At 41.5% G+C, this 11,343-nt stretch overlaps 1 protein-coding gene across 1 annotated transcript; it reads left to right on the forward strand.

Moving 5' to 3' along the window:
- Positions 1-1,606: 1,606 nt before the first annotated feature.
- LOC308291116 (sialic acid-binding Ig-like lectin 5) lies at positions 1,607-4,968 on the forward strand (the record flags this gene model as incomplete). Its single annotated transcript, XM_080733052.1, has 6 exons — positions 1,607-1,976; positions 2,764-3,024; positions 3,133-3,420; positions 3,556-3,661; positions 3,873-3,939; positions 4,147-4,968. Coding segments are annotated over 6 exons (1,470 nt in total), but the record flags the coding sequence as incomplete, so codon positions are not given.
- Positions 4,969-11,343: the final 6,375 nt, after the last annotated feature.

Below are 11,343 nucleotides of genomic sequence, written 5' to 3' on the forward strand. Positions count from 1 at the left end.
GATATCTATGAAAGGTCTTTTTATTAGATGTCTGGTAGATTTTAATCGTGCCATGTCACGCTGACCGGCAGTTTAAAATACTAGTGTGATCTCTGGTAATACAGTATATTTTTAGGGAAAAAAAATATATACTGTGTATAAAAATATCCCCCCCCCTCCCCCCCCGGGGGGGGGGGGGGGGAGGGGGGGCCTCCAAATTAGATCTTGAAACGGGCCTCCCAATTCTTAAGGCCGCCCCTGAGTGGAGGTCTCATAACATCGGAGGCTGGACTCTGTACTATTATCCAGTGTTCTTTCACTCATAATGCTACATTCAAACCCACATCTGCAATATGGTTTAAAGAGAAATTTAATGTTCAAAACATAATATTAGATTCCAAGGATGTCATGAAAGCTCAGGTTCCATTCAGAGGACGAGTGGCCCTGTTGGAACCAAATATCACACAGAAGAACTGCAGCATCACCATCAATGACCTTACAGAGTCTGATACTGGATTATATGGATTTAGAGTCATAGGTCAACGAAACGGACAGATTGATGGATATACCTTTGAGCTTATAAAGCACCTCAGTGTTACAGGTATGAATTTATTGCGACCGTAGGTCTCATTTAGTATGAAAACCTGCAGATCATGTCCGTCCGTCCGTCCGTCCGTCCGTCCGTCCGTCCGTCCGCCCGTGTGTCACGCCTCATGTCACGCTCCATATATTGCCAAGACATCGCCATACCGGTATATGGAGCTGGCCAATACTGTACTACATCTGATCTCACAGACACCTCATGTCACGCTCCATATATGGCCAAGACATCTCCATATATGGAGCTGGCCAATACCTCTGAATCTGTCCTCATGAACTCAAGATAGCTGACCTGTTCTGACATCACAATGATGACTCGACCAGCCAGATTAATAGTTAAATGCTTCTTAACTGTGCCGTATTAAGAAGCTCTGATGTTTCAGCGCGACCTCTCCCTTTAGGGCGAGGTCGCTTCTCACCCTTAGGGTGTCTTACTGGTTTTAATTATATGGGGAGCGTGTCGATATTGCGACATAGCAGCTGTTCGACGGCCCATTCTTTTGATGCGGGTGAATGTTAACCTGGTGAAAAGCTAACCTGCCTACACGGGTGAGTAGCTAACCTGCCGACGTGGTTGAATGTTAACCTCTATGCCTAAACCTAACCCAAATGCAAACCCTAACCTCAGTAACCGTGACGTGGTTGAGTAGCTAACCTGCCGACGCTGGTTGTCGAAAGAATGACACATCGAAAGAGCGAGATTTCCCCAATTATATTACCTAATTTCTATTGTTTGTTACATCTCCAGACCTCTACTGGAAAGGGGAAACCATCAAAACCAAACAAACCCATTGTTAGTGTTTCCTGTATCTCTACTAAATGCTTCACTACTTACAGTACAGTGATCATAAAAATTATTAATCAAACATGGCTTTGATGACAGATGCACTGAATAATGTTGTAATGAATTGTGGCATTTGTGTCTGTTTAGTTGAGTCCACTCTTCTTCTTTCGTGTATCATCGTCCTTGATGATTAGTTGACGACATTATATTTCTCAAGATTTCTTGATCCACTGATTTGTTTTTTTTCTCTCTGTTTGCTGTCCCTTTTCCTGTATTGGAGGTCTAAGTCAGAACCCCAAAGTAAAGCTCCCTCCTGCCCTGACAGAGGGCCAGCAGACCACACTGACCTGCACTGCCCCAGGGCTCTGCTCTGGAACTCCTCCTAACATCACCTGGACGTGGGGAAAGACAGGACACTTTGATCCGGATGTATCTCTCATCCAAAGCAATGCCACTATTTTCAAAACAGAGAGTCTTACTGGTGTCAGCCAGAGACACAGCTCAGCTTTCACCTTTACTCCTTCATCTGAACACGATGGCAGTGAAGTCACTTGTCAGGTGACCTTCAAGGGAAACATTAAAGCAGTGGAGACTGTGACCCTGAATGTTACCTGTGAGTATTACATGCCCTCTTCCTTGACTTCTACTCTATACTTTCTTTAATCTGAACCCTAGTGTCCTGATTGTCATGAGACTCCAGTGGCGTAAAGTAACTAAGTACATTTACTTAAATACTGTACTTAAATACAATTTTCTGTTATTTTTTCTTTACTTGAGCATCTCCAATTTCCAATACTTTTACTTCTACTCCACTACATCTCGGATCCAAATGATGTACTTTTACTCCATTACATTTATTTTTAAAAAAATAAAATGAAAAAAAAAAAAAAGTTACTAGGTACTTTGCAGATATATCAATAACTGTATTATACAACATACCATAATCCACTTTACCTAGGCTATTTGAAAATAGCCGATCTACAAGCTCACAACTCGTCACATCGCGACGCGTTGTGAGGTTGTTGATCTGCTATTTTCAAACATTTTGTACTTTTACTTTTGGAACTTTAAGTACATTTTGATGCCAATACTTGTATACTTTTACTCAAGTACATTTTGAATTCTGGACGTTTACTTGTAACGGAGTACATCTACAGTGCAGTATTGATACTTTTACTTAAGTACAAAATGAGTACTTTTTCCACCACTGTGAGACTCATGATCGGTGAACATTTGGAAAATAGTAGAAAACCATTAAGGTGAAAATATAAGTAGATGAAGTAGTAGATCTGACATAGAACAAAGTATCTTCTTCTTCTTCTTCTTCTTCTTCTTCTTCTTCTTCTTCTTCTTCTTCTAGCCATGGTGGTTAACCTTTAAATTGTAAATGTGTGTCCAAGACCTGAAGATGCCCATAATCAAAGGGAACACCACAGTGGAAGAAGGTGGTACTCTGAATCTGACCTGCGATGCTGAAAACTCCCCCCCATCTATTATCACATGGACTGAACTTGACTCTAACAAGAAACCTATAAATGGTACTGATCAGAGGGCTTCTCTAGTCATTCCTATGGTGACCAGAGAACATTCTGGAAGGTACAGCTGTACAGCACAACATCTGAACAAGACTCTTACTACATTTACTGATATAACTGTGATGAGTAAGTACTGTACACTGCACCGGTCTGCTTTGAGGGAACATGTTATTTCACATTCTACATTAGGCCTATTTGACTTTTATTCTACATTAAGATTGTTTTTCCCCCCAGCATTTCCAACTATCCTCAATGGATCTGAATGTGTGCTCCAGTTGAGAACCCTGATCTGTGTGTGTATCAGTGAGGGGTTTCCCTTACCTACAATCAGATGGCCACTACTGAAGAATAGAAGTGTGTATTCTGTCATGACCGCAGTGCTGAACTCCACCGTCAACAGTACCTTCTACCTGACTGTTAAAGACCACTACAACACTTCTGTTAAGTGTTTAAGTAAAAATAATGTCAAAACAGTAGATAAGACACTTCTTATCATCGAAAAAGATGAGCCAAAGCACAAAGGTAATTATTACCTACATAATATGAAACATTTGCCCCAATGTGTTTATTTACGAAAGTGTATCACCATAATCAACAAACAGCATGCGCTATAATAGAGAACATCTTCCTCACAAATGTTCCCTCTTCTCTCTACAGTAGGTCAAAATGAAGGATTCTTCACAGAAATGAAAACTGTCATTGCATTCCTCATTGGCATTACACTCCCCATAACCATTTGCTGTTTGGCAGGGGCATTCCATAGGTGGAGTATTACATTTTCTGTTCAACAGCTGTTGAACAGAAGTTTTTTCTTTGTTTCTATAATTGAAAGAATTGCAATTATTGCCCATGTTTCAAATTTTATTTGAATGGAGAAGTAATACTCCATATTTGTTAATTTACGTAAACAATGGTTGAGAAAAAGCTTTTTACTGTTTCTTCTTCTTCTTTATTTTCTCCCACAATGTCTACAGATGCAGAGAGAAAAACTCTGGATGCCAGTATGAGACTGTACAGATGGTCACTCATCAAAACCAGCAGGTTTATGTGATCGTCTATATTGGTCCTACTGTGCTAATGTTATGCGCAACACTAATTCCACTTTGTATAACTTTGTTAATTGATATTCTTAAGCTATGTGAACTGAAAACAAGTCGATTTTAACCGAACCCATATCTGTTCAAAGAAAGGCTTCTGCATCTATAAGACATGCTCATATCAATATCACGTTTGCTCATCACCTCACAGACAGGAGCAGGACAAGGAGCAGATGGAGATGAGCAGGCATCACAGGGAGAGGCTCTGGAGGGAGGAGGCGACGCAGAAGGAGACCAGAACAGTCAGGGTGAAGTGAAAGAAGTTGAGTATGCCAGTATTGACTACTCCCAGCTGAAGAGGAGAAATCCTGAGGAAGCAGACCACGGACAACAGACAATAGAAACAGAGTATGCTGAAGTCAAGAGAGAGGAGAGGAACAGGGACCAAGACAGTGGGATGTTGAAGAGGGAAGATGAGGAGGAGGAAGCAATGATGGTTGAGTGTGAGGACAGTAAGACTGAGGAAGAAGAAGACAGGGAGGATACGGCTCTCTATTCCAATGTTAAAGCCATTATGGATGAGGGGTGATGATGCACTGGATATTTGTCTGGGATGTGGTTAACCACTTGTCTTGGACTGGTTACTGAGCTTGTACTTGGGTGGCTTGTTAGAATGTATTATTTGAGATAAGTTATGTCAGTTGCTTACAAGGTTTTGATGTGTAATTGCGTAAATAACTATGGTTTGTATTGAAGCTCAAAATTGACTATAGTCGTCGTTTGTGTAAGCTGATCAGCTGTATCATCATTACAATTATTATATGCCCATAATGCTGCCCATAGCAGTACACAAGGAGAATTACTCTGAATTACAAAACTGTTGAAAGTTTACCATTGATTGATTATCAATGCACTGAGGATAAAGATGGGCGAGGACAGACACATTTGATCGGCAGATTATAGGTATTGTAAGTGGATGGATAGAATAGTACCATACAGTGAAAAGAATCCATTGTCACGTGGGGGTTTCAGAATGTACAGGGGTTGGTTTTGGTCAGAGTTCTAAGACTCACAGAAATCACTTGAGGATTGTTTTGTATCAGAGTCTTCATTGTTGGAACAATTGATAAAATCATTCATGCTTTAAGATGGTTTCTTGAGACATTATTATTACTTTAAAGCTTTTACTTGTATTATTAACACACACACACACACACACACACACACACACACACACACACACACACACACACACACACACGTATGTACTGCATGCATGCATGCATGTATGCAAAGTGTGCATGTCACACCATCATTTCATACTTATTATGAGTGAAAACTATACCTTGGATCTTGGCCAACAATCACTTAAGCACATGCAGTGATTCAACAGCTTTTAGTTCAGGAGCCGAGTCAGTTTAAAAGTCAGCATTTCTTTCACTATTTAAGATGCTGGCTATGCAGTCAAGCAGTTGACCGCAATGTTTACACTTTCTCCATTGCTATGTTGATTGATTTTATTTTGACATGAAACACAACGAATGTGATGGACAAAAATAAGAGACTACAAAATTGGAAATGATTTGCATAATATGAGCATGAAATACAAAACAGTCAAATGTTCTTGACAGCTGACGATACATACATGAATAGCTCATGAGATAAATAAAATATTCAGTAAGGTTTACTACCTCAGTACATCGTTCACCAATGGAAGTCCAACCAATGCTTGATGTTACAGTCATTTTGGGTAACTCAGTGAGACTGTGGTAAGAGCGCTCGTTTTGTAGTTCACCACACACTAATCACCACCAGATGGCGACGCAGCCATTCAATAGTGAAGGCGCTGACGTCACTCGTTTGCGACTCTCTTTCTTTATTTACTAGCCTAGCCTAGCCTAGCTTAGCCTAGCCTAGCCTAGCCTAGCCTAGCCTAGCCTAGCTTAGCCATTAGCTCCATTGTAGTCACTTGGACAGGGCGTTTATAACGATTGCATTCACCACGGCTTCGTAACTCGCGCGGCGCTCCGTTTCTCTATCTCACCGTTTCTCTATCTAACCATATATATATATATATAATTTTATTTTTTGCAGATTGTCACATATTCATACAGTGCAGAGTTAACATTATTACATAATTTCAAGTTGCACATTTCAGTCCATTTCAAGGTCCATTATCCGTGGTGTCATCCTGTTGGGTTTTGAATGCAGTCCATTTTCCCATTTCTCAAGGAATGTTTCTTCCTGTAGCCTAAGTTTATGGGTAAATCTTTACGGGAGAGTGTTTTCTGCTGGTGATTCAGTCAGAGTGTATCAAAGGGTGCGTTCGTAAATGCGCACCGGGTGTGGTTAGGGTTAGGGGTTATGGTTAGGTTTAGGCATAGTTTTACTGAGGTTAAGGTTAGGGTTAGGGTTAGGCATAGTTTTACTGAGGTTAGGGTTAGGATTAGGGTTAGGTTTAGGCACTCACTACACTGAGTACACACCCGGTGTGCATTTCCGAACGCACCCTTTGATACACTCGGACTGAAACACCAGCAGAAAACACCATCCCAAATCTTTACATCACATACCGGTATATTTCCTCCACAATGCTCAGCCACTGCTCACGAGTTGGAGGGTCACTTTTATACCACAATCTTGTGATTGCTTTTTTGCTGGCTGCCAGCAGCACCTTGACCAGATACATGTCTTCTCTATGCGTGTTTTCCTGTGTCAGGTTTCCTGGATATACCGTAGCACAGCACCACACTTGTTTTGGGTATTTCGTATTTCAATATCTCCTTTGTTACTGACCATACATCGTCCCAATATTTGTCAATTTTTGGGCAATTCCAAAATATGTGTTTGTGGTCAGCATCCATGCATCCAAATAATGTCCAGCATGAGTGTTTCTTTGCTGTAAAATTTCCTCTGATCTTTGGAGTTATGAAATATCTGATAACGTTCTTCCAGCAAAATTCCCTCCACATTCTAGAGCTTGTGGCTTACAAAATGAATGATTGTTTAATGAATGATTTTGTTTTTATTCACAAAACCTACAAATATTTGGATTGCGTTAAATCATGCCAGGTGCACAAGACACAAATTACTGTCACTGTAATGATAGGTTCTCAAGCCACACGCAGAAATATTCTGTTTGTGAGAGGCACATGTTTGTTCGCTTATAACTCCTGGCTTGCTCGGTAAATTAGCAGCTCTGTGTCATGAAAATTATATCTGGTAATCCAAGCTCACAACGCATCGCGCTGGGACGCGTTGAGCTTGGAGGTCTGCTATTTTCGATATGTTCACCAAAAGGCCCTTTTAGAAATGTCAGCCCCTGCCTCTCAAACATTCTCTGCACATCCCTGAATAAATGTATGATTTTAAGAACTGTGTCACCATAACTAAATAACTACAAGTACACCGACTATTACAACTAATATCTTATCATGACTCCACATAACTACAGTGCCACATAACCCCACACCTGTTGTTACTGTCAGCGTTAGCATGCACAACTGCGCGTGTACTTGTAGTTTGTGTATGTGTGTGTGTGTGTGTGTGTGGGGGGGGGTAGAGATTGAGTGTATCGGCGTCATGTTGGAAAATTAATGAGTCAATTTAGCTAGTTATTGATCTGGGAATGTATTAATGTGCACTGTTCTGTCTGTAGTAAATGCACGGATGCACGTGCACGCTCACACACGCGCGCGCGCACGCACACACACACACACACACACACACACACACACACACACACACACACACACACACACACACACACACACACACACACACACACACACACATGCACCTCATCCTTCCTCAGTAGATATTACCAGATATCATTTTCATGACACAGAGCTGCTAATTGGTTCGTACATGGAACAGTACTTCATTTATTACATTAATAGGTTACTCTCCCTCCCTCTAATGAATCACAGGCACAAATGGATTCAAGCAGATGTTGAGTCTTGAGATCAATATTAGACTTTAATCGTGCATTTACCATTGTCCCAGAAGCTGCACCTAGCAGAGACAATCTGAGAATATTATAGCTTTTATGGATGTCCATAAACCAGTAGGGGGGAAAAGTGATTGTCCCCTACCTCCTTCAACTGTCTCTTCTTCCTGCCTTCATTTCTCTCTCTCACTTCTGTTATTGTTGCCTTCTGTCTGTGACCTACACAGGGAATACCTCTCTTCCTTTTCTTTGCCTGTCTCTCTCTTTCGCTCTTTCTCCCTCCTACTACTCCTCTCAAGCTGTACCCCTTCTTTCTCTGTCTTTCCCCCAACCTCTCTTTGTCTTGATTTCTATCTTTCTCTCTTATCCAGCACCCCATCACCCCCAGTCCCCCCCCCCCCCCTCTCTCTCTCTCTCTCTCTCTCTCTCTCTCTCTCTGTGATTCTGTTTAGTATTCCTCTCAGTCACATCTGTCATTTCACTCTCAATCACACCACACACACACACACACACACACACACACACACACACACACACACACACACACACACACACACACACACACACACACACACACACACACACACACACACACACACACGTATGCATGGACGTGCACTCCTTGTCAGTCCCAAATGTGCTTGGTGTCACAGTCAGTTCATGCTCCAGGGGACACATTTCATGGTCACACCAGCTTAGTGTCACGGTCACTCTGCATTAGATAGGGAATCATTTTGACCGTGGCACCGGGCACAAAGTCAGGGTCATTTATAACAGGGAAGCCTGATACCTATCAGTGGTCCTATGGAGGCTGCAATTTGACAAACAGGGATTTTAATCATTCAATCAATCAAATGAGTAATTGCTAAATATGTGTTGTGTGAGTGCACGTGTGCACACACACCATTTTAAAGCTGACCTAAAATCGTGGCCGCACAACATTTTACTGTAAATTGGTCTTCGCTAAAGGTGTTCCCTGCCCGGCCTGCCCCGAGGGTTTCAAACGGCTCACTCCTCCTGTGAGCTCTGCTATGTATTTTGTGAGTCATCCTCCACGTGTTCGTATCGCTGGCCCAAAACCTCCTTTTTACATTACTGTCATGAATTGTATATTTTTTATAACTTGTATTCCACTGTTGTTTGTCCACTTGTTTGAGTGTTGAATGTTTAATGGACCATAATGGCTTTTAATTTGACTTTTTCAATTTGATGTACTGCTGCACTTTAGAAATAATCAAGTCAGTCATTTGCGTGGTCCATTAAGGCTGTTCTCGGTTATTGGTCTTTGATTGGCATCTACATCATCAACAGTAATTTCTTTCCTGCCTCTGAGGAATCTTTCTCAAATAAGTGCTAAATAGCTCTATATTGTGGATAGCAATCACTATAGTCGCTATAAAGCTTTTGTTAAAAGGGTAACAATGTTATCTAATCAGGAGAGAGAACTACAGGATTGAAATGGGACGTGACGGCACAAAGAAGTGAGAAGACAAAATTGGTTCAATTTGAAGCTGATGAATGGATAAGTGATTGGCTGAAATTGGCAAACCACTTGAAAATGTAGAAAATGTTCTGTTTACTAAAGAGCTGGAGAGATGGGGAGACCCCTATTGAACAAACACATAGCAATGAATATGATTACTTTCAGAGTGAAAGAATTACGTGCGTGCGTGCGCGTGCATGCGCATGCATATTTTGCTTGCCTCTCCCATTGCACTATTGATGTGATGCAGGGGGTAAATTGGTTAAGAAACTAATTTAAAAATCCAGATGATTACGCACACGGGCATCTTGAATAGACCACATTGGCTCTCCTCCCATCTGTGGCACTGTAAAATCCTGAGTGATTTGGTTACATTTGTACAATCTCAGAGTTAAATTCACAATGAGGATTTTACTGTGTAGGTGTGGGATCATGTGGTGAAAAGAGAAAGGACAAAGAAAGTTATTATCTTTTGCTGTGATGTGAAATGTATGCGTGCACTGCACGAGCATGCACATTCCTCTTTGTGTGTGTGGGCTATTACTGCATAATGTCAAGATATCCTCATGCAATCGTTTGTATGAAAGGTTAAGTACAATTTGTTTGTGCCCAATCCTACAAAAGAACCATTAAGAGCCAGGTATACAGTATGTCGGTGTTATCAGAAAATACTTTCTTATAACATTTTAGGATTGTGACGGGCCTCTAGTTCTTCTTTCTCTTCTCCTATTCACATCAGAGACTAATTTGGTTCATTTGTCTAATTACAGATGCCTGTCTGTTTTCCAGCAGTGTCCGCTCTGGGGCCTGTCAGTGTGATGATGTTTGCCATCTGAGGAGGGAGTGGCTTTATTCTGGCCTCCACCTCTATTTAAGCTGCTGCTCAGGCCGAGTTCACTCCTTCTAGTCAGGGACCCACAAGCCCAAAAGCTATAGGAATAGGGTTGAACCTGTGATGTCATGCCATACTTTTTATCTGTTTTATCTATTACTTTGGTCCACAGAATGCGAGGCCTGCGCCTGCTCTGCCGTGAACAGGGGTATTTGTATATTCACTGTTCCATCGACTTCAACATACAGGAAAAGAAAAATATTTTAAAAAGAAATTATTTACACATGTCATGCATGCTTATCCTAGTATTTTTCTTTTATTTAGTTATAACAAAATTAAAATATAATTAAAAGCATTAGGTATTTTTAACCAATGTATGGACTCTCTCATTTGTTACTGAGCCAGACAACGCTGTCAACTCAGTGACAGGGTACTGTCTAAATTCCACAGTCCTTGACTGAAAAATACTACTAAAGGAAAGGACTGTTATTCAAAGGCGAGGACTAGGACCTGCCGCAGTGATGTCCGATTAGAACTTAGACAGGGATATCCAACATGTGTGATTCGCAAGGTTGAATGAAGCTAGTAGAGGTATAACTGGGATGTAAGGCCAGATACCCCAGAGTACGGATATGACTAGTTGTAAACGCTACAGCGGTATCTGGGTTGTAAGGCCAGATACCCCGGTTCGTATGGGAACTGGAGTTGGAACGTGCTTGAGGGTGATCGCCTGCTGAATATCTATGGATGGTCTTGACGTTAGAGTCCTGAAGAGGTTTCTGTCTCGTGTCCGTCCGGTGTCCTTTGTCCAGTGTCCTTTGTCCTGTCTTCCTGTTGTCTGTCCTGTGCTGAGAAGAGTCCTGGAGATCCCGGGGAGCGTTTTTGGATCTGAAATCAAGAGAATGCAAATCTCTTTATACCCTTCCACTGAGCTGGTCGAGTCATCCTGTTGATGTCAGAACCAGAGTTGGGGTCCAGCCTCCCCCTCCTCCACCAGTCTGCAGCATATAGTTACGTGTTGTGTACCCACGTAATTGTGAGCCAGGAGGCTGTGTACAATTACATGTGTATACAAATTATAGTGCAATTAATTCCAATTAGGTATAATTATTAGGTATACGTTCGAAAAGTTTGCAAGAGCCTC

Source organism: Nannobrachium achirus (genome assembly GCF_963921795.1).
Source record: "Nannobrachium achirus genome assembly, chromosome: 9".
Lineage (NCBI taxonomy): Eukaryota > Metazoa > Chordata > Actinopteri > Myctophiformes > Myctophidae > Nannobrachium > Nannobrachium achirus.